At 42.6% G+C, this 21569-nt stretch overlaps 1 protein-coding gene across 2 annotated transcripts in view; it reads right to left on the reverse strand.

Moving 5' to 3' along the window:
• The window catches only part of CLRN1 (clarin 1), a 35129-nt gene extending 14688 nt beyond the window's left edge, over positions 1–20441 (reverse strand). For both annotated transcript variants that reach the window (XM_027586290.1, XM_027586291.1), the window contains exon 1: positions 20189–20441. In XM_027586290.1, coding sequence (XP_027442091.1) covers positions 20189–20441 — 253 coding nt within the window. The remainder of the gene's footprint in view (positions 1–20188) is intronic.
• Between the last annotated feature and the right edge of the window lie 1128 nt (positions 20442–21569).

Below are 21569 nucleotides of genomic sequence, written 5' to 3' on the forward strand. Positions count from 1 at the left end.
AGAAAATGTTCCGAACAATGATGTGAATCTATAAGAACAGGTATGAAATGATCATCAAAATATGTGAGGTGAAAAAAAAAAAACAAACCCCAAACTAATAGAAATGTGCATTTGGAAAAAGCCAGAGGGGAATATATATAATAACACATAACTAAGCACTTAACCTGATTTCATTCTCTCAACAACCCACCTATGACAGGAAAAACTGGGGCTCGGGGGGTGAGGTAACATACCCCAGATTTGTACTTAGTTAAGTGATGGAGATTTGAACTCCTGTCCTCACTCTTAACCAGCATGCCAGAGCAGTTTCAGGGACAGGCATGCTTATCCCGGGAGATACCGTTTCTAGAGGCTACACACAAAATTTTTAGCATTGCTTCTGGAGAAGGAGACTGAGAGATATTTCATTATGTACCTTTTGGATTTTTTTTTTATACCACCTTGGAAGCATTCTCTATTCAATGAATACATAAATACCTAAAAAAATAATAAATGGATAAATGAAGACCAAAAACTCCTGTGACTCGTGTAGATTAGAGGTTTCAGAGATTTATTACTAGATGAAATGTACGGATACTGTTTGTGATTTGAACAAATGCTCTATAAAAGTCATTTCTGAGATAACCAGAGAAAACTGAACACGGACTGGGTATTATATGATATTACATGACTATTACTGATTTCGTTGGTTATATTAATGGTGTTATGGTTATACTTTTATTTTTTTATTTCTTTTTTGTGGTTGTACTTTTAAAAGTCCTCATCAGTTAGAAATGATGTGGATGGGTGGGCTGAAAGATAAAATAAGGAAATTCCTCAGCTGCTTGGAGGAATGGCAGGATGGCAATGTGGACATTCAAGTTGTGGGTGCTAAGCCTCTGTGCCCCCCGCCCTGTGTTCTGTGTTCTGGGGGCACAGAGTGAAGCAGCTAGTTTTATTCCTCGATGCCCTGGCCTCCTGAGCTTCCAGCTGCTGAGACCGTACCATCAATCCAACCTGCTGTTCTTAGCTCTATCAGCTGTTGATTTGTTTTTTACTAGCAGTTATCCAAAAACCCACTTCCATCTTATCCAAAAACCCACTTCCATCTATCTCCCCACCTGTTAAAAGAAGTGGTAACCTCAGCGTCTCTGATAGGGTAGCTAGGTGAAGCCTGTCTGAAAATCGAAGCAGAAAGAAAAGTTGCACTGATTTGCCTCCTAGAAAGAAAAGCTAGGAGCTAAAATAAATTGTCACATGGAGCATTCTAATTCTTACGAAGTCTCTGACAATTTCCACTCTGTTGAGAAAGTGACCCAGCAGGGCACTAATCCCTGAGAGTTATAGTTACTTACATTTTCTCTGGTTTCTGTTTTTGATGAAAATTCCCTGAGTCTGTCATGACGACCGGCCAGAACTCTGGGAACAGCCCTCCATTTTCTGACCAACATTCACGTGACTTTTGCTTGGCTGAAGCTGAGAGCAGACCATTCAAATAAATATGGGGAGGTGTTACTTTAACCGTATCGGATGTGGCGTAGCGAGGAGGTAGGTTGGTTTGGTCTTTCCATTCTTTTAGGTTTGGGATTATAACACAGAGAAGGGATTTGAACATTTTGAGCTGCGGCGGGCCTGTCATTAAATCCAGCAAGTCACTTCTGGCCTCCAGAAATTACTTAATTAGCTGTTGACAAGTGAAAGGGAGTTATTTATTAAAGCAGGCAGCTGATGCCACGTTCTTGGGACAGGATTTGGTCTGTGCTTTGAGAATGACTCCTGTCTTTCATTCTCTTCTCATGGATTTCCTCCACTCTGCGTGAGTCAATGGGCCTCGCTCTGCGCATCTTCAGACTACCCCAGCCCTTGAGTGCCCTTTTCTCTGCTCTTTCATCACCAAACTTCCTCAAAGAGCAATACCTGAGTATATATAATAGGACTAAAAATAACAGCCAAAAATGCTCTAGCATTTGCTATGTTCCAGGTCTTTACCTATATTGCATAAATGAGAGACTTACATTTTAATCTTTACAACATAAATGGAAACATAAATGAGAGATTTAAATCTTTTCATTCTTACGACAATATAAAGAAGGGACTATTTTATCCTCAATGTATAGATTTAAAAAAAATCCTCAAGGTATAGATTTAAGACAAAAAAACAAAAAACAAAAAACCTGGAAGCACAGAGAAGTCAAATTGCCTAGTCACACAGGGGTATTGCTGTCTTTGCTTTTTACTCCCTCCCCCCCCATTTTTAAGATTAAAGTAAAATTAACATCGTAAAAAATGCTCCCTTTTTATTTTCTATGAATTTTGACAGTCATGTAACTACCACCTCAATCAATATGTAGGACAATTTCATCATTCCAAAAACTCCCGGGTTCCCCTTTGCTGTCCACCTGCCCCCTGTCCCCACCCCCCAGCTCCTGCATGGGTAACATTGTAAGAAACTGCAAACTGTTTTCCATAGTGTCTGTGCCATTTCACCTTCCCACCGGCAGCGTGGAGTCCCAGTACTTCCGCCTTCTTGCACTTGGCAGCTTTTTAAAATTGTAGCCATTCAAATAGGTGTGTAGTTTACCTCATTGTACGATGTTTTACTTGGCATTTTCCAAATGACTAATGATATTGAGCATCATTTTGTGGGTTTATTTGCTTTCTACATATCTTTTTTGGTGAAGTGTGTTAATAATATCTTTGTGCATTTTTTATTGGATTGTTTCTTATTGAGTTCTGAGACTTCTTCATGCATGCTGGATATGAGCCCTTTATCAGATAAGTAATTCACAAATATTTTCTCCAAGTATGTTGCTTGTCTATTCATTCTCTTATCAGTGCCTTTTGAAGAGTAGTTCTTATTTTTATGAATTCTAGTTTATCGGTTGTTTGTCTTTTATGTATCATGTTGTGGATGTCAAATCTAAGAAGTCTTTGCCTCATGCAAGGTCACAGATATTTTCACCTATGTTTTTCTAGGCATTTTTTAGTTTTAGGTTCACATTTAAGTCCGTGATCCGTTTTGATTTATTTTTTTTATATGGCCAAGGTTAATTTTTGTTTTTGCATATGGATATCCAATTGTTTCTGTTCTTAAAAAAACTGAACGTAGACTTAACATATGACCCAGCAACTCCATTTCTAGATATTTACCTAAGAGAGTTAAAAACATATGTCCACAAAAATCTGTATGCAAATGTTTACAGTGGCTTTATTCATATTTGCCAAAAATTGGAGACATCTTAAATATCCATCAATGGTGAATGGATAAACAAGCCTGGGCCCATCTATAAGATAACATACTTCTCAGTAACAAAAAGGAACAGACCATTGATGCATACGATAATGTGGATGGAGCTGAAGTGCATTATGCTAACTGAAATGAATTACACTCAAAAGGTTGTATGTTGTAGGATTCCATCCATATGGCATCTGGAAAATAATGACAGAAAACAGGTAAGTTTTTGCTCCAGGTTGGCAGGGAGGGAGGAGATAGACCACCAAAGGGGCACAGGGGAAATTTTGAGGGTGATGGAAGTATTCTGTATCTTGATTGTGGTGGTATTTCCATGCCTTTATGTATTTGTCAAAATTTTATAGACCTGTACACTTAAAAATGGTGAGTTTTACTGTATGTAATTTTACCGCAATAAACCTGACTAAAACCAAAAAAAGGAGCGGGAAGATAAGGTCTGGACTGAGGAGGCTCTTCCAGACGTGAACAAGACCCTCAGCCAAAGCGACCATTTGGCATGGAGGAGGACGAGCTCCGTAAGAGAGAAGAAAGGAGCAGAGGGCCAAGAGCCAAGCGCCAGGCTCTAGTCCACCGTGTGCCCTGGAGCAGGTCAAAGGGTCCCTGTTTCTCTCTGTCAAATGAAGGTGTTCCTTGGGGCAGCCTGGGAAGGGACCAGGCTTCTGAAATCAGAGGAGATTCACACTTCAGCTCCTTTTCTAAGTCTGTGAACTCCCTAAACCTTGACTTCCTTATCTGAAAAGGAAATTCTACCTTTCTCTCAAATGTGTGAGGACTCCGTGACCTCAGCGTCTGAGTACTTAGCACAGGGTAGGTGCTCAGAAGTCTCTACCGTGTGCCCCTTCCGAGGGCCAGTTCCACCACTGCCCATGGCCGCCCCTTCTCACCTCCTCAGAGACACTGCTGAGGCATTCTCTCTCGGCCAGTTCCACTTCCCCCTCTCTTTGGATCAGTCCCGTCAGCGCACAAGTAATATGCTGTCATTTTCTCATCTTAAAAAAACATAATTATATATATATATCAGGGTGCCTGGGTGGCTCAGTCGGTTAAGTGTCCGACTCTTGATTTCGGCTCAGGTCATGATCTCAGGGTGGTGAGATTGAGCCCTGCATCCAGCTCCCTGCTTGTCCCAGCACGGAGTCTGCTTGTCCCTCTCCCTCTGCTCCTCCCCCAGCCCATGTGCGCTCTCTCGCGCTCTCTCTAAACACAAATAAATAAAATCTTAAAAAAAAAAAAAATCTCACTTAAGCCCCCTAGCTATTATTCCTTTTTTTCTATTTCCCTTAGAGCAAAACCCCTCCGGGAGTTGGCTGTATTCTCGGAGTCTCCTCCCTCCCTCCACTTTCTCTCTTGAACGCACTTGCCCTGATAACTACATTTCCCAAGGCACCGAAGAGCTTCCAGCTGCCAAACCCGACAGTCAATCTTTGTCCCCATCTTCCCTGGGCTACATTTGGCACAATGGCTCACTGCCTCCTCCTGGCAAACGCTTCCTTCCCCCGGCTCCCCGACACGACACTCTCCGGCTTCTGCTACCTCACTGGCTACGATCTTGATCTGCTTTGTTGATTCATCCTCCTCTCTGAGTTCTCTAGGGATGACTCCTTTCTTGGACCTTTTCTGCCTCTTCACTCCCTTCCTTGGTGCTCTATCCAGTAGCATGGCTTTTACTAGAAACACTTACAAAGCGATATCTCCAGCCTGGATTTCCCCTTAAATCCCACACTTGTAAATCCTCAACTTCCTACTGAACATCTTGCCTGGCATATGAAATAGGCATCGCATGGTGTCCCAAACCGCACCCATAGTGTTCCATTTCTCACACTTGCTTCCTTCAGCCTTCTTCACCTCAGCTGCTGGCAGCTCCATTCTTCCTTGGCCTCATCCTTGATTTTTACTCTATTTCATGTTGAATCCATCAGGAAAACCTGTTGGCACGACCTTCAAAATCTGACCACTTCTCTCCATCTCCTCTGCTCCATCCCAGTCTAAGCCACCGTCATCTCTCACTCAGAGGACAGCAAGGGCTTCCTAACTGGTCTCCGCTTCCACCCCTCCTTCTTACAGTCTACTCTCAGCCCAGCAGCCAGAGGGATCTTTAATCAATGAATTGGTGTATGTAAGTCCCTTGCTTAAACCCTTCCAGGGGATTCTACTCCGAGTACAAGCCAACTCATTACAATGGACCTATGTGGTTGGACTCCTTGTCAGACCTCTGACTACATCTGCTACCCATTTCCTTGAACAGTGTGCTCTAGCCACTGGCCTCCTTCCTGTACTTCAATCATGCCTGAAGCGTTTCTACCTCAGGGCCTTTGCACATAGTGTTCCCTCGCCTGGATGTTCCTCTGATATCCTCATGGCTTTCTCCCTCACCTCCACAGCTTGACTTAAATGCCACTTTGTCAGGGGGGCCTTCTTTAACCACTTTATTTCAAGTTGTCACCCCCTGCCCAGTCACCTCTCCAACCCCTTTCCTTGCTTTTACTTTTCTCCTTAGCAATTATTACCACCTGACCAAATCTATATTTTTACCTGTTTCTCTCATGACTTGTTTGTTGGTCTGTTTTATTCACTGCTGTATTCCTAGCACCTAAGAATGCCTGGCACAGTGTAGATCAGTATTTCTCAACTTTTTTTTTTCATTATGGCTCCTCACCCCAGGAGTCTTTTTAGACACTTCTAATCACCCTTTCCCAATGAAATTTTAATACCACAGGTATATTGTGTATTAATTTCTGTATTGTATTTATATTGTGCTTTATACACATACACGCTTTTTAAAGAATAAGGTTTTTTTTTTCTCCCCCTGCCAAGAAACAATTTTCATCCCCTTAGGGGGATTATGGCAGCCATTGAGGATCCATGATGTAGCTGTGGGATACATATATGTTGGATGGATACATTTTGCTTGGAGTAGGATGCAGGGATGGAGCCTGATGTGGTCAGCAGGTCTAGGGTTTCTTGGTAGAAGTCAGTGGTTTATACTAAGGGAATTAGGACCACAAAGGCAAAAAGAGAAGGAAGAGGAGCAGACAGTCCATTTGGTGACCCCAGGGCCAGGGGAGAAAAAGAGGGGGCTTGGCAGCTTTAAGTGTGATGGGAATTTTTTGGTTAAGAACCTGAACTTGTCCACAGAGTCGAGCAGTCACTGTTGACCTTGATGTAAGCTGCTGATGGTAATAGAAACTGGATTGAGAGAGTTTTTGGAGAGAATCTGGGGCAATGGAGATAAAATAGAGTAGTCACCAGAGGGATAATAGGGAACTTTTTTTTTTTTTTTTAAGAAGCTGAAAGACCTGGTTGGTAACCAGAATAGAATTTCAAATCTCTTTATTAAAAGAAAAATTTTAATCCAACATATTTGGGGGATTGTCAACCTGTTACATGGAAAATGATGGCTGTTTAATAACTGGGTTTAAAGTTTGGGATTTGTGAAAGAATTCATCTCAACCCTGACCATGACAAAGCTCTTTTTTGTTAGCAGGGCAGGAGGATTAGGAGAAGATGGACTTACTCCTCACTGTGTTTCTGTTCAAATGTTCAACTGTTCATAAAGGAATTTTTAAAAATAAATGAACAACATTATAACAATGAAATGGAAATTAAGATAAAAATTTCACCCACAATCCTACCAATATAAAAGCAAGATTTTCCTTTATTTTTATTTGTTTCAAATCTGTGTCCATCTTAATGTTTGTTTCCGATATTATAATAATAATGCGGTTTTGAGGTCATATTCTGTACTTCTCATTCAGAATATAAGCATTTTCCATGTTGCCTTCCTAATTCATGTAGGTAACAATATGGATTTTCCATCAAACTGATGCACTGCTGTCTGTCAGGTTGTCTTTCATTGCTTCAGTATTCTGGCTAATGCTGTAACGAACATCTTCAGGCACATTCCTTCTTTCTTATTCTGGGGGGTAGATGGTGGGCAGGACTAGCTTTTCTGGATGAACTTCCAGGAACAGAGTTACTTGGATCAGAGTGCTTTCTAAAAGAATGCTGTACATATATTGATACAATGTAACCTAAAGAAGGTGAGTTATATTTTGTAACATACATATTAAACTACTGGTTCAAAGCTCAATTTCTCTTCCCTGCAGTCTGCAGGCAGAGATTTCTGACAAGATATCTAATCAGAAACAGAAAACTAGAAGCAACTAGTCATTGAGGTCACTCTCCTAATAGCAGAATAGAAGGCACCTGTCACAGGAGATGGGGCGGGGGGACAGGAAATCCACATTGCATAACTAGCCCCAGTGTACAGAGAAAGGCGGTCAGACCCTCATTACTGCAGTCTGCTATTACAAAACACAGCTGGGTAAGGCATAAGCGAATAGCTCAGAGTGCAAAAGCAGTCCCAGGGGAGCTCTCCGTAGGAAATTTACCCTCCTGCAATCATTTGGTGGGGGGTTCTATCCTTTGGGCTATGTTCCTTGCCTCTGTGCCCCCATTCCAACTTGGGCCTCTGATCTCTGGTCTACTGCAACCCCCAGCCATTCTGCCAAGTCTTCTCCAGGCTTTCCCTCTTCTGTGCCTTGTCAGATATTCCAGTCCTCCCCCATTCTTAAGCACCTATCACACCCCTCCCTCCATTTCCCTCAGTTTGTGTGCCTAGCTTACAGAAGGCCTGAAAACACCCAGTGAATGGGACTCTTCCATTTCAAAGAAAACAGAGGCCATCAAGGGAATTCCTTCACCTTGCAGTTCCCCATTGCCATGCTTTCTTTGGTTCGTGCCCAACCTTCCCTCTAATCTTAGTGAAATTTCTTCCTTCCTGTCCACTGTCTGGCCTTCTGCCTGTGCTGCCAGACTCATCCTTTTCTACCTCACAGGGTCCCTTCTCAACCCATTACTTACTTCCTTGGTCTGTCCTCAGCATTTTCCTCCCTACTGCTTTATCCTCTCAGGATAGAATCACACTCCAGACCCTGTCATCGTGAACATACCCATGGACGCACACACACGCGTACACACACGCGCACGCACGCACACATGCGTACACGCACGCACGCACACACGCACACACACAGTGTGTGTGCACATATATGCCCGGCCATGGCACTCCTCTAGGAGCCTGACCACAGCCCTTGCTCTGAGTCCTGGTCTTCCATTCCCTCCTCAGCTCCTACAAGGACCTCTCTTCCCCACCACTCTATCAGGACTGCCTTAGAAAATGTCCCCCGTAAGCGGAGGGGGAGAAGAGCCATGAGAGACGATGGACTCTGAGAAACAAACTGAGGGTTCTAGAGGGGAGGGGGTGGGGGGATGGGTTAGCCTGGTGATGGGTATTAAAGAGGGCACGTTCTGCATGGAGCACTGGGTGTTATGCACAAACAATGAATCATGGAACACTGCATCAAAAACTAATGATGTAATGTATGGGGATTAACGTAACAATAAAAAATTTTAAAAAAGAAAAAATAAATAAAGAAAAGAAAATGTCCCCCGTGACCTTGTGGTGTTAAAATTCAAAGGACTATTTTCACTTTCTCTTATTTGACACCTCTGTGGTGTTTGGGACTGCTGACCATTACTTCCTTTTGAAAGTTTCTCCTCCCTTGGTTTCCCCTCTGCTGGTTCCCCTACAGCTCACTGACCATCCCTTCTCAGCCTGCTTTGCCAGTCCCTCTTCCTCAAGCTGTAAGTATTGGTGTTTTTTTGAACCCACTTTGTTCACCTTCTCATTTGATTCCCCTCCCTGTGAAACCTCTCCTTCCACTGTAGCTCCCAGTACCGCCGCTAATCTGCTGACATCTCTTCTCTACCTTGACCCCAGGCCACTCCCATGACCTCCAAATTTGCGCAACTGATGGATGTCACTTGTTGCTGGCCTATAAGTGGACCTCACTAAACATGACCAAAAAGAATTTCGTCTTCCCTCTAAACTTTCTCCTTCTGTATTTATCTCAGTGAATTGCTATAGCTCTCTGTCCTGCAGAAACCTGGGGCTCACCTCATGTCACTATGTTCTGTTGTTTTTTTGCATCTCATTATTTTGGAGATATTTCCCCCCCTTTACAGCCCTCTGGCAATGCTCTGGTTTGGGCCACCACCTACTGGATGGAGGAGCCTCTTGACTGGCCTCTTCACCTCTCTTTTGGTCATCTTCCAATCCATCTTCTGCCTTGTCACCAACCCACTTAACACCCTCCAGCGGCTTCCCATTGCCTACAAGATCAAATTCACTGCCTTGCAACAACAAAGTCTCTCCCATTCTGATCACTGACTTCCTCCCTAGCCTTACCTTTCTGCTCCTTTCTCTAACATCCTCTGTACTCCGGCCACAGTAGGCTCTTCATAACTTTGCTCATGCTATTCCTTTGTTCAGAATGGCTTCTTCAATCTAGTGAAATCTAATTCTTAAGGACTCTCTTCCAATTCCCCTGTGCCTTGCCCTGACCAAGAACAATTCTCCTTGTTGGAGCTTTCTGGATAAAAACAATAATTGTGATAGTAATTAGTGCTCTCCAGCCATCTACAATTCTGGTTCTTCCCCATTCTGGGCTCCTGATAGGATTGCACATCCTGGCCCCTTTGAAGTTAGACACGGCTGTGGAATAATAAAGTATAAATGGAAGTGGCACGTGTCTGTTCTGGGTCAGAGGATTTAGTTGCTAGAGTAAGAGACTCCGTAAGAGACTTTTTTTTTTTTTTTTTTTTTTGTGGTAATGGTGGCTTTTATCTCATTGTCGTTCCCCCCCCCCCACCCCGCCCGAAGCCTTGAACCCTCCCCCTTCTCGGAGAGGCCGGCCCTCCCCTCCCCCTCCCCCCGGGGGGGGGGGGCCGGCCGCCGCTGCGGGCCCGCGCCTGCGGGTGCGCGTGAGCATGAGGGGCGCGGGGCCGAGGGCAAGCCGGCCGCCACCACGGCGGCCTGGTGAGCGCTGCGGGGAGAGGTGCCCCCTGTTCTAATAACTGGTGACATTCCAGATGGTGGCTGCGTCCTGGAATGGACCTTCAGCTGATTTCTGATGAACATGTACTGTGAGCAAGAGATCAATCTTTGCTGATTCACCGGAGCGGTATGAACGTACTTGTTACTAAAACATAACGTAGTCCGTCTTGACTGATGTGCCTGTGCGCTTTTACAAATTGTCAATCGCTTAAAAACACTTTGGCCAGATTCTTCATTGTGAATAAGCATCCTCTCTCCTTTCCCTTCATAGCTCCCGAGTCTAGAATGCTTAGGCCCCAGTGATTTCCCCCCCCAACTCCGGGGGGGGGGGGGGCACATAGAGTCTAACTTACAAAGAATTTGTGTCTTACATGTAAAGTCATGCTGTTTTCAATAGATCATTGGAGAGTAATAAGAATAAGATAAAGAACCATTTGTTTTTACAAACTAAGTATGTTCCTTTATTACTTGCCATTAATCCATGTTTTATTTGAGATCTCTAAATGTATGGCTTTCATTTCAGTTGCCTTACAATTTATTTCTAACTGCTGGGTTCCTCTGCTATATTTTATCCTGAAACTTTGTTCTCCTTTTTAGCCATTACTGATTCCAGTCTAACAATCCTATCTTTTATCCTACAGCTCTTCAACAGGAATTTAGTAAATCCAATCTAAACCTGTATTGAGGCATTAACCAAGAGTATTAGGTAGTTAGAATATCATGCAACACCAAAGCAAGAAGGATGGAGGAGCTGGTGGGAAGAGAGACAAATAGCCAGGCATTAACTGAAAGGCAGCATGGCAGGTTGAAAAAAAGCATAGCTTCTGGAGTTAGGAAAGTTGGGGATTAATCTGATTTTGCCATTTACTGCTCATGTGGGCCTCTGTATACCTCAAGTCTCTTATGTGTAAATGTGAGTAGTGACAGAAATAAGTCACAGAATTTTCAAGGGAGACAAGTGGAATCATTTATGTGGATGCTCTATGTACATTGTAAGTAACTGTTTAAATATTTTTCTAACATGATAAGAATGGCAGGGCAGTTGTATTTTCACCAAGAGGAGTGGGAGATAGAAGAACCCAATGCTGTGAGAGTGTCTGCATTTTTAAATCTCATGATCGGTCATTGGGGGTGGGAGGGAGCTCTTTGGCTCACAGGTGGTCAGAGCACTTACCTGTACATTGAGACCAAAGACTCCCTTCCCCCCATAGGAGTCGCTAGATACATGGAATTCGGGCAAACTGTCTATCTGGTAGCTCAAACTTTTACCTTTTTTTTCTTTCCCTGACCAGGTGGGTGACTATTCCTGTAAATAATCCAGGAACCTTAGATTTATAGCTAATTACTTCTTTGGTACCTGTCACGCACTTTCCTCAGCATCTGATATATTGCTCTCTTTCTCATTTCTATTTCCCTTGTGCAATTTCTTGGACATTCTCTGTATAATGACTTAAATGACTTTTAGGCTGATGGCACACCTCTAAAGAGAACTCCTGATAGTTTCTTTGGAAGGATCAGAGCCCTTCCACAGGAGACAGGCAGGTGAAGGTCAAAATGTTAGTTTTATTTATGATAAAGTGCTGAAGAATGTGGCTTAGATCTTCCACCAAGTTCTGTTGAATTAGGCAGCCTCACCCACCCAGTGACAGGCGGGGCTGGACACCTGGCTCCCTTATCCTGACCAGGTGGAAAGCAGGCTCCTATACCTGGTGGGCAGACTTGGAAAGAGGGGAAGGCTCTAGGGCTGAGAGCCAAGTATGCTGTTTCTTACTCAAATTCCTCAATCCGATCTCTCATTCCCTCTGAGGCCAGGAGGGTGTAGGGAAAGTGTGAGAGCCTTCATGGAAATATGCAGCTCAAGGAGTAGAAGCTAAGGATCCCCAAACCTCCCACCTGAGTGGAAACAGTGCTAAATACCACTGTTCCTCTCTGCCTTCCTTCTGGTGGTCTTGCCCTTCCCTAATGTGGAGGGCTCTGGACTTCTCACCTGCTCCCGCCTGTCTTGGCCACCATCCACCTCAGTAGTTCTTAGCCTTGGATATACATTAGAATCTCCCTGGGAGCTTCTAAACCATTCCAATCCTCAGGCCTCACCTCCAAAGAGTCTGGTTCCATTGGCCTGGGATGCAGCCTTGGCATCCGTAGTTTTAAAGACTCTCCAAGTGATTCTAAAGTGCAGCCAGGGTTATGGACTGCTGACCTGATGGTGTAGGTTTCATCAACCCTTTCGTTTCCTCTGGCCGGATGTAAAATGCAGGTAACAGCATCTGTGAAGCCCTCAGAATGAAGACAGCCTCTGATAATGATGTCACAATGGTGCAGCAACCTCTTACTAGATTAAAGCCATATGGTGTCTGCAAAGGTTCTGTTTGCCTTCTCAACTTGTCCTTCTCCACATAAAAGGTGTGTAAAAAGAGAAGTTACATTTGGCCCCTTGGTGCTCAGTGATTCATTTTCTTGAAAGGGAACAAGAGGGAACATTTCTTTCTTCTTACAGAAATGCTCTTGATCTGACTTTGCCCTCAGCCCATCTGCAGCCAGTCATTATGAAAATCCAGGGAAAGCCATTCGCTGACATAAGCTCAGTGAGTTCACCTCCTTTAATATCCGCCATCAACACCCAGGTATTGAGCCGGGCTTCCTTCAGATGGCTGCATGGTCAGGGAGAAGGAAATCCATGACCCCAGCACTTCAGAGGAAGGGACCTGATGGTAAGATAGAACCATTTAAAATACCATTTTGCAATACCTTGCCCGAATTTCTCTCAGCTGAAGTACAGCTACCTGACTCAACCCAATTCAGAGGCAGCCCCACCAGTGAGTCTTAATCACCCATGGTGGCTGAGGGACGATGCTGCTTTGGTGCATATGTGTCTCTGATAACAGAACCCATTTAACTGCTCCAAATCCATAGGGTATGATTAGGTTGGGGTGATAACTCCTGAGAATGGCTTTGCTACAGTTATAACATGCTGAGAGGGAGCGAAATACGAATCCTGCATAAATTAGTCTGCCAGGTACAGTTTGCTATTAGCTCTATCATACCTGGAATAAAAGTGTATCATCTCACAACCAGTCTGGGTAGTTCCGTGCATGACTGGATTGAAAGGTGAATTTCTCATGGTTTAATTTAAATACTTTTTTTTAAGTCTTTAACTTTATGAAGCCCCGATCTACTTCAGAGATAAAAATGAGCTTTTATTTTTCGCTTTTTTAAAATGGGGGGCTCCTGGGTGGCTCAGTCATTAAGGGTCTGCCTTCAGCTCAGGTCATGATCCCAGGGTCCTGGGATGGAGCCCCGCATCGGGCCCCCTGCTCCTCGGGAAGCCTGCTTCTCCCTCTCCCACTCCCCCTGCTTGTGTTCCTGCTCTCGCTATTTCTCTCTCTGTCCAGTAAATAATAAGTAAAATCTTAAAAATAAATAAATAAACAAACAAAATGAGATTTTAACTTACGCTCTAATTCTAACCCATTGGCCCCTCATAAAACGCCAGATTTTAAAGTGAAGTGAATGCTGTGTACCTGCTTTTCTTTTTGTCCCTGCCTGTTTTGAAACCGTTCATGACACCACAGGAAAGAACCTGCCATTTGGGTCATTGCTGTGGCAAAATAATGGTTGCAGTCCAAGTCACTAACTTTGAAGATCATACCATGAAGATTTTCATTGGCAGTGAGCTTACATCAGCTAGCCACATGCGCAATCAGTTATCTCTTCTTTCGGCATAAATTGTCAACATCAAGGTGATATGATGACATAACCCAAAGATTAGCCATAAGCATGTGACCTGCTCAACCTAGATTCTTTTTTTTTCAGCCTAGATTATTAAACAGGCTTTGACTTGACGATTTTACCTTCCAAAGGTCAAAGATTAGGGCTTAGACATCAGGGCCACCGAAATATGAGATAAAGAGGCAGTGAATGAATTCAAGTGCTACGGCCAAGTATCATCACACGGGTATATGAGATCCAGCTGTTGTGAAGTACCGACATCATTGTTTAACTGGCGGGTGAAACTCAAGTGTACTCTTATATTTTCTTCATTCCTTTGTGTCCTTTTTGCTTGTGGTAAGGAGACAGATGTGGCCAATATCCTATGCGTCTGAATTTCAGTCTCAGGTTGGCTACCTACTCGATCTGTGACTTTGAGAAATTTGTGACCTTTCAGAGTTTACATTTTCCATTTTAGTTCAAGAGGAATAGCATCATAACACCTCTCATATAAGGGCTGGAGATGATCTATGCACCGTGCCTGGCACCTCAGAGGCACCCAGGAAGCGGGCAGCTGAAATAAGTATTTTTTCTTCGGAGGTGTCTGAACATCCTTGGGGAAGATAAGTTACCCTCGGAGATTAGAAGAGAAAGCACAGCAATGAATTGTAAGAATGATTTGGAGTCCTCCTCCAACAGGTGAAGTTCATACACATCAGGGTTACGTTCCAGAAGCCCCCCTTCATGTCTCTGGTGAGCCCAGGTCAGTGACTTTACTGACCACTAGGGTGAAGAGTGATTTGAAGGAAAGGAAGGTGTGTGCTTGAGTGTGTATGTGTGTGCGTGAACATGCGTGTGTGCACACATGTATGCAAAACTGTAATCGTCAAGTGAGGCTGATTCTGTGAGGGATTTTTCCTGGTAAGGGTACTAGAAGCAGTTGTTAGGGAGGAAGGAGATCTGTCTTTTCCTGGATGATATTTCTCATGAATTTGAGAATGATGTCTGCTCAGTTCCTCCTTTGGGTGAAGAAAAGCCAGAGAGTGTTAAACATACTGCTCATTCCTAATGTGTTGCCATTATGAGGAAATCAAATGCAAGGAAGAGGAGTTTTTCCAGTGAAGATGGAAGAGAAGTTTCCAGGAAAAGTTGGAGGAAGTGGGAGGTCAGCCTCTCACTGTATTTTGACCTTCCTTCAGGCTTTCTCAATAATGCCATAAAGACCGTGTGGGTGTTAATAGCTGCTCCTACTCTCTGCAACCCGCTAACCCACCTCCCTAGAATCCCAAATCATTTTCTCCTCCTTTAACCTGCCGTTTCCCACACAAATAGTAAAGGATTTTGACGGGGAGGAAGAGAAGCATTCACCGTGATAACAAAATTCATTTGGGTCCTGATAAATGGTAGGTATTTCAGAATACTGTAAAAATCATGGACTTTGAGGGCCAAAGAGTAAAGGCGCACAAAACTCACCACTTCCGACGATAGTGGCTGGAATCTGTCAGCCTAGGCTTCAAGCGACAGAGTAGAAGGGTCAAGCAGTTTTAAAGCTGGAAGGACCTTGTCTAGAACAGCCAGCCCCTCATTACATAGATCATAAAGTGTCTGAACTAGAAGAGATGTTAGAAATCACCCAGTTTCATCTCCCATTTTACAGATGCAAGAACTGAAAACCAATGAAATGTGATTTGCTCCAAATCTAATCCCCAGTGAGTGACACAGACCTGCCTCAAACTCAGGTTACTTAATCTCAATCGTGTCTGTTTACCAAACATTTATCAAGCACCTTTTTGTAAGCTGCACTGTGCTAGGTCTGCTTGAGGGAGTTTGGGAATGAAGAATACCCAGCCCCTGCCTTCTGATGGCTCAGGATCTCCTTGCAGAGATATACACATTCTCAAATACTTATAATCCAAGGTGATTTGAAATAATAGAGTGAACATCAAGGTCTGGGAAGGACAAAGCAGGAAACAATTATTTGGCCAAGAAAAATTGAAGATTTTCCCTTTACACTAGTGTTTCTCAACCATTACTATCTTCTATCCCACAGTCACTTTTTTTTCCCCAATGGAAGGAAAACAAAATCTCTATTTGCTGGACTGTTGGAATGGGTGAGACCAGACAAGAGGGTCCTGAGCTAACAGGCAGGAGGACCCACACTAGCGAGGTGAAATGGTACAACTGTCTTCCCCCTTTCTTCCCACCAGGGCGTCTTCCCTGGTGAACTCCATAGGTTTCCATCCCACGGGACCGTCCATTAAGGGAGGAGGGACAGGCAGTGTTCTCAGAAGGGGTACATAAAGACCTTTGCAGCTCTGCCATGGGCAGGCGGGGTGATAGGAGAGAAGCAGGATGTGCAGGATGGTGGGTAGTGGAGCACCTGGGGAGGGGTGGGGGGAGTCACGCTCATTGGAGACCATGGAGGTACAGTGCTGACTCTCGGGAATGGTGGCAGAGACCCCGAGTCCCAACTGATGTATCCCAAAATCTGTTTGAGAAGCCACCTGCTTGCTGACACAAATAGTTTCAACATCCTCTCTGTAATCTGGGTGATGTACCTCATTTGGTAAAGAAAGTCTGCTTTTTAAAAATATGAAGTAGGCTAAATCTCTGTTAAGATTTTTAACAAATTTTCAATCATAAGGTCTCAATTAAAATGCTTTAAAAGTATGACTGAAGTTGCAAGTTGTGATACACGATTGGTTAGATATTATTTTTCACATTTCAAAAAAAAACCCTCCATATGTTTTTACCAGCTCATTGAACTATCTTGGCAATAAATAGATCAGCATATCTAGGAATGATTGATACCATATGATTCTTGGGTATCGTATTTGATGATGCTCTGCAGTGTTTCAAACCACCAAAACAGAAACCCACCCACACATACTAAGCTCAAAACTGGCAGTTTTTCTCTTGATGGCTACAGTTAGAATTTAAACAGCATCATTAAAATTTTACAGGTGACATATCAGGAAAAATTAAGCCCACCAGTTGTGTTTCCTTGAAAGGGAAACAGTCCTTCATTATAATGAATGAAATTGTGTGCTACGTGTGAATGCTAGTGACCTCTAGAAAATGAAGCGCTGACCCCTAAATGGATGAGAATCAGCCAGAGTAAACGAGGCAGAAGTTTTCCCAGCATAACTGTGCATGCTGGCAGGGAAGATGCTTGTTATAATTAAAAGAGATAGAGTGGTCAACAGGGAACATTTTAATAGGAACAAACATGACAACAGTGCCTAATATTTTTCTAGTCCATTCTTTATCCTCATGTTACACTATATGTCTGGGTTTTAAAAGTGACATGTGCATTGCCCATAAAAATAACACATCAACTTGTACAGCAGAACCAAGCAAAAAGTCATTTAGAATATGGATATGGACACTGTCAATGCCCAGTTTACTCAGAGTAAATCTCTAGCTAAATTTGCACTGTCCCCTTGTGATAGCTATTAGCCACACTGAAATGGCGTGTGAGCATTTGAAATGTGGCTAGTTTGGGTTGAGATGGCCTGTAAGTGTAAAATGCACACTGGATTTCAAAGACTAAGCACTGGGGGAAATAAAAGTAAAATATCTCCTATCTTATATTGACTACATGTTAAAATGACAGTATTCTGGATATCTTGGGTTAAAGAAAAGTATCCTTAAACTTAATTTCATTTGGTTCCTTTACTCTTTTTTCTAATATGGCTCCTAGAACATTTAAAGTTTCAAATGTGGCTTGCATTTATGGTCTGCATTGTATTTCCGTTGACCAATACTGATCTAAATGAAAAAGTTTGCTAAGCAAAGAACCATTTAGCAATCCCACAGAATTGAAATGTAAATTCATATTAACTGATGATAACACAACAACGTGAAGAAAACTGGTCAAGAAGTGACTGATATTTCGATGAGTTGCCTTTTCCATTCCTTCTACACTGGAAAGTTTCTTAAAATCCAAATGTTTGCTTAATAACTTTCTAAAGGGAAAATGAGAAAGGCGGAAGTTCTGGGAAAGGAATTGTGCCCTAATCATAAGTTGGGCTCTGGAAGAAACAGAAAATCATCTACCCCGAGCTCTTTGGGGGCTCTGGATTTCGCTCGAAGTTTGCCTTTATTGAGAAGACAGGTTTAGGCCTCTCATTCTCTTACATTAATGGGGCTATACCTTTCTCTTAGGAAGAATATCAGAGGGCTCTCTTCCTTCCAGAATACGCTGTTAGAACATCATTGGCAGGGTGATGGCATTTCGAGTGGGAAGATATGGACCATGAAGCTATCTTGCAACAGGAGTGTAAACTTAGAGGGTGCGGTGTGTTCTAAAGGCACATTGGTTAGGGAGCTTTTAGCACCAAGAGAGCTGTTCATTTAAATGAGAATTATGCTTTTTAGGGAATCCATTGGAGGTATTCAGTTTTCCCAACTTTCTTTCATGTTCCATGCTTAGGCAGAAAAAGTGATACTGTAAGTCTGCTTTGCTGAGTCTCACGGAAATAAATGAGGTTTTAATAGGTCTAGCATCTAGGGAGGTTCTATAGAGAGGCTGTCACCACAGAACCAACAAATGTCAGATTTTCTTCACAAGGCTGGGGGGAATTGTTCAGAGTATCATGGGGACAAATGCAAGTCTGTGACAGATGAAGGTATGGTTTAAACCCCACTGACTCTGAGTCCTCATAAAAGCAAAGGGAGAGAGGGACAGGTGATTAGAACAACCGCATCACAGACGGGGCCAGCAGAGGACACAGCCATAAAAAAACCATGCATCGAACCACCAAGGAATGTAGTTGTGTGAGGATTAAATAAGACAAAATATGCTTAGTGTCTAGTAAGTATTCAGAGAACATATTATTTTGAAACCTGTCTTGTGGTATGAGTAAAGTTTATTTCACTGTACAAAATGCAAAGGCTCCAGAAAATTCACTGTATGTTCCCTGCTTTTGTCTAAATTCGTTTGTGAGAAGCTTTACTCACGCTTTAGCTGCCAATGACTCATGGTTAAATCATTTCACTCATCTTTTTTCCTTTTTTATTTTTTAATACAGTTGCAAATCATGTGATATTCTGCTTTGTTCTCTTCCCCCCTAAGGAAAGCTAAGCAACTCTAACAGCCCTATTACCTTAATGAACTAAAGCCATTCAGTGAAAAGAGTTGGTATTCACTTCATCAAATCTAGTGATGATAATTTTTTGAAAAGCTAAAGACTAATTCGTGGGCATTTTTTGGAGCCCTGTGACAATTCATATCACCTAATAACCTATGTGAGTGAAGGTTGGTGTCCAATGACTGCTAAGAAGATATAAGGAATGTTGCAGAAATAGAAAGAGGCCAGACTGAAATTTAATTAGACACTGCATAGGTTAATAATAAATTCAATTAATTTAGCTTTCTACCTATGCTAGAGAAAAAAAATACCCAGGCAAAATAATAATTCATTTTAAATGCCTCAATTGGTAACCTCCTTTGCTGAAGAGTGATTTATGCAGTAATTTACTGGCTGTTTCTTCATAAGATTGTTCCAAACCAGCCCTTTTGAAATAATAATTTCTGAATGTGTGTTGTGAGAGATATAACAAATGACTTCTTATTAATTTTCATTTAATGAGTTGCCTATTCACATGGTAATTTTTAAAAAATTCCCTTCTTAAGATAAACAGGTTATAAATACTGCGGGTAACACTTCCGTTTCACAAAAATCGAACAGGAAAATCTGTCTCATATTCTCTACATGATTTGAAGGTCAATCAGTTGCAGATTTTCTATACTAAATAGGCATCTATTTCTTTCCCAGTTAGCATAGCAGATCATTTTAAATTTCTCTAGCCAAGTGATTCAAATTGGTTAAAAAAGGAAAAAAAATATTAGCAGCAGGAAAGGTCCTAGCAGGGATAATACAGGGGTAGACAGGGTACAAAGTCATGAGCAAGGTGGAAAAGCAGCTAGAGTTGGTTAAGGAACCCATGAGACTGATCCCCCCCCCTTTATTTAAAGAACACAATGAAGATCCTCTCTTACATCTTTCTATTTCTCCAGGTCGCCCCTCCCCTTTTAAAAAGATACCGAAATTTCTAGCATAAATATTAATCTTTAAGAATTTAATTGCTTATCCTTTCAAAGTTTAATTCCATAGCAGCTCATTACCTATATGTTGTCATCATAAAAACAGAATGAAATAATTAATAAAAACAAAATAATAAAAACTAGGAAGAGGAAGTCTCTCGGAAAAGACCGACTTATTTCAAAAGGTTCACATCTGTTTTGAAAGGCCTGTAATAGGGCAAGCCTCTTAAAAATAATCCCTTGCAACAGTTGAAAGAGTATGCCTAAAGTATTAAATAATTCAAATGCAATTGTTACTTACGTGAGAACCGAAAGGGCCTCGCTCCCAGCCCGCACTGCCTCACGCCCTCTCCGTGGAAAAGCCCGTACTGCATTTCGCCCATGAACTTGTCCAGTTCCTGCCCAGAGGCATTGACGAGCAGAGCCCCCGTTTTGCAGAGGAAGGTGGCTTTGATCCACAACGGTATTCCCAGGGCTGTCACCAATCCGAGGGCGCACACAAAGCTTAACACCCCAGCCATGCAAAAAATGACTTTCTTTTGTTGGTTTGGCATGATGAGAAATGGCTTTTGTGAGAGTGAGGTTCAAAAACGAGACCTTTGCGACTGATGAGAAGTGACTGCCCCTTTGGCTGCATTTATTATAGTGGCTGAACGGACAGATCCCGGCCGAAGAGGCACCTTCACTCTCAACGCTGGTTCTTGTCGGTAGAATGCCAGGATGGAAGCTTCTTCATCACACCTACTTGACTTTTCTCCTTTTCTGCTGCTGCTTCTCTCAAATTCGAAATCTTTGGACTAAGAATCTGTAAAATAAAACTCTTCCACACTGCCTTCGAGTATCTCCTCTTGTGTCCCTTGGGTAACAAAGGTCTAAGATAACAGATGGAGCCCTCCGTGTAACTTGATAAATGCCTTCCCTTTCCCCCAGTCTTTCATCTGATTGGGTGAGTTGAAACTTTCAGACACAGGCTTGGCTCCTATGGTAAATTTTCAGCAACTGGAGAAGCTCATGTATTGTGTTTTTGTTTTTCGTGGGAGTTGAAGAGGAGTTTGGACAGAGGAAGAACACATGTATATTTAGTGGTAATTAACTGATTTTGGAAAACGGTAATCGGGGGTGCCTTGGTGGCTCAATCGGTTAAGCGTCTGCCTTCAGCTCAGGTCATGATCCTGGGGTCCTGGGATCGAGTCTCACGTTGGGTTTCCTGCTCAGCGGGGAGCCTGCTTCTCCCTCTGCCTGTATCCCCTACTTATGCTCTCGCTCTCTCTCATGCTCTCTTTCTCTCATAAATAAATAAATAAATAAATAAATAAATAAATAAATAAATAAGTAAAATCTTTAAAAAAAATGTTAATCATAACAGGATAAAATGTTGAACGGAGTTGGGTGCCCTAGACCAACCGTCAGGGCTTGTCATCCTAACTTCTCTCCCCCCAGATCCATGATTTAGAATCAGTGTGTCAATAGAGAAGTGGATTCCAGTTTTTACTGGCACACAGGTACAAATATCTAGATTTCTAAAAGCTTTCCTTCAAAACGCTTGGCTGCTTCAGGACTATAGCAAGGAAATGAGGTTCTGGGTCTGAGAAGTATCAATCTATAAAGAAGACAAGAGCATTGTCATGGAAAGAAGAGATTATGCTCAGATAGGTGGCTCTATGAATTAACCATAGAAAAGC

This window comes from Zalophus californianus, chromosome 1 (genome assembly GCF_009762305.2).
Source record: "Zalophus californianus isolate mZalCal1 chromosome 1, mZalCal1.pri.v2, whole genome shotgun sequence".
NCBI lineage: Eukaryota > Metazoa > Chordata > Mammalia > Carnivora > Otariidae > Zalophus > Zalophus californianus.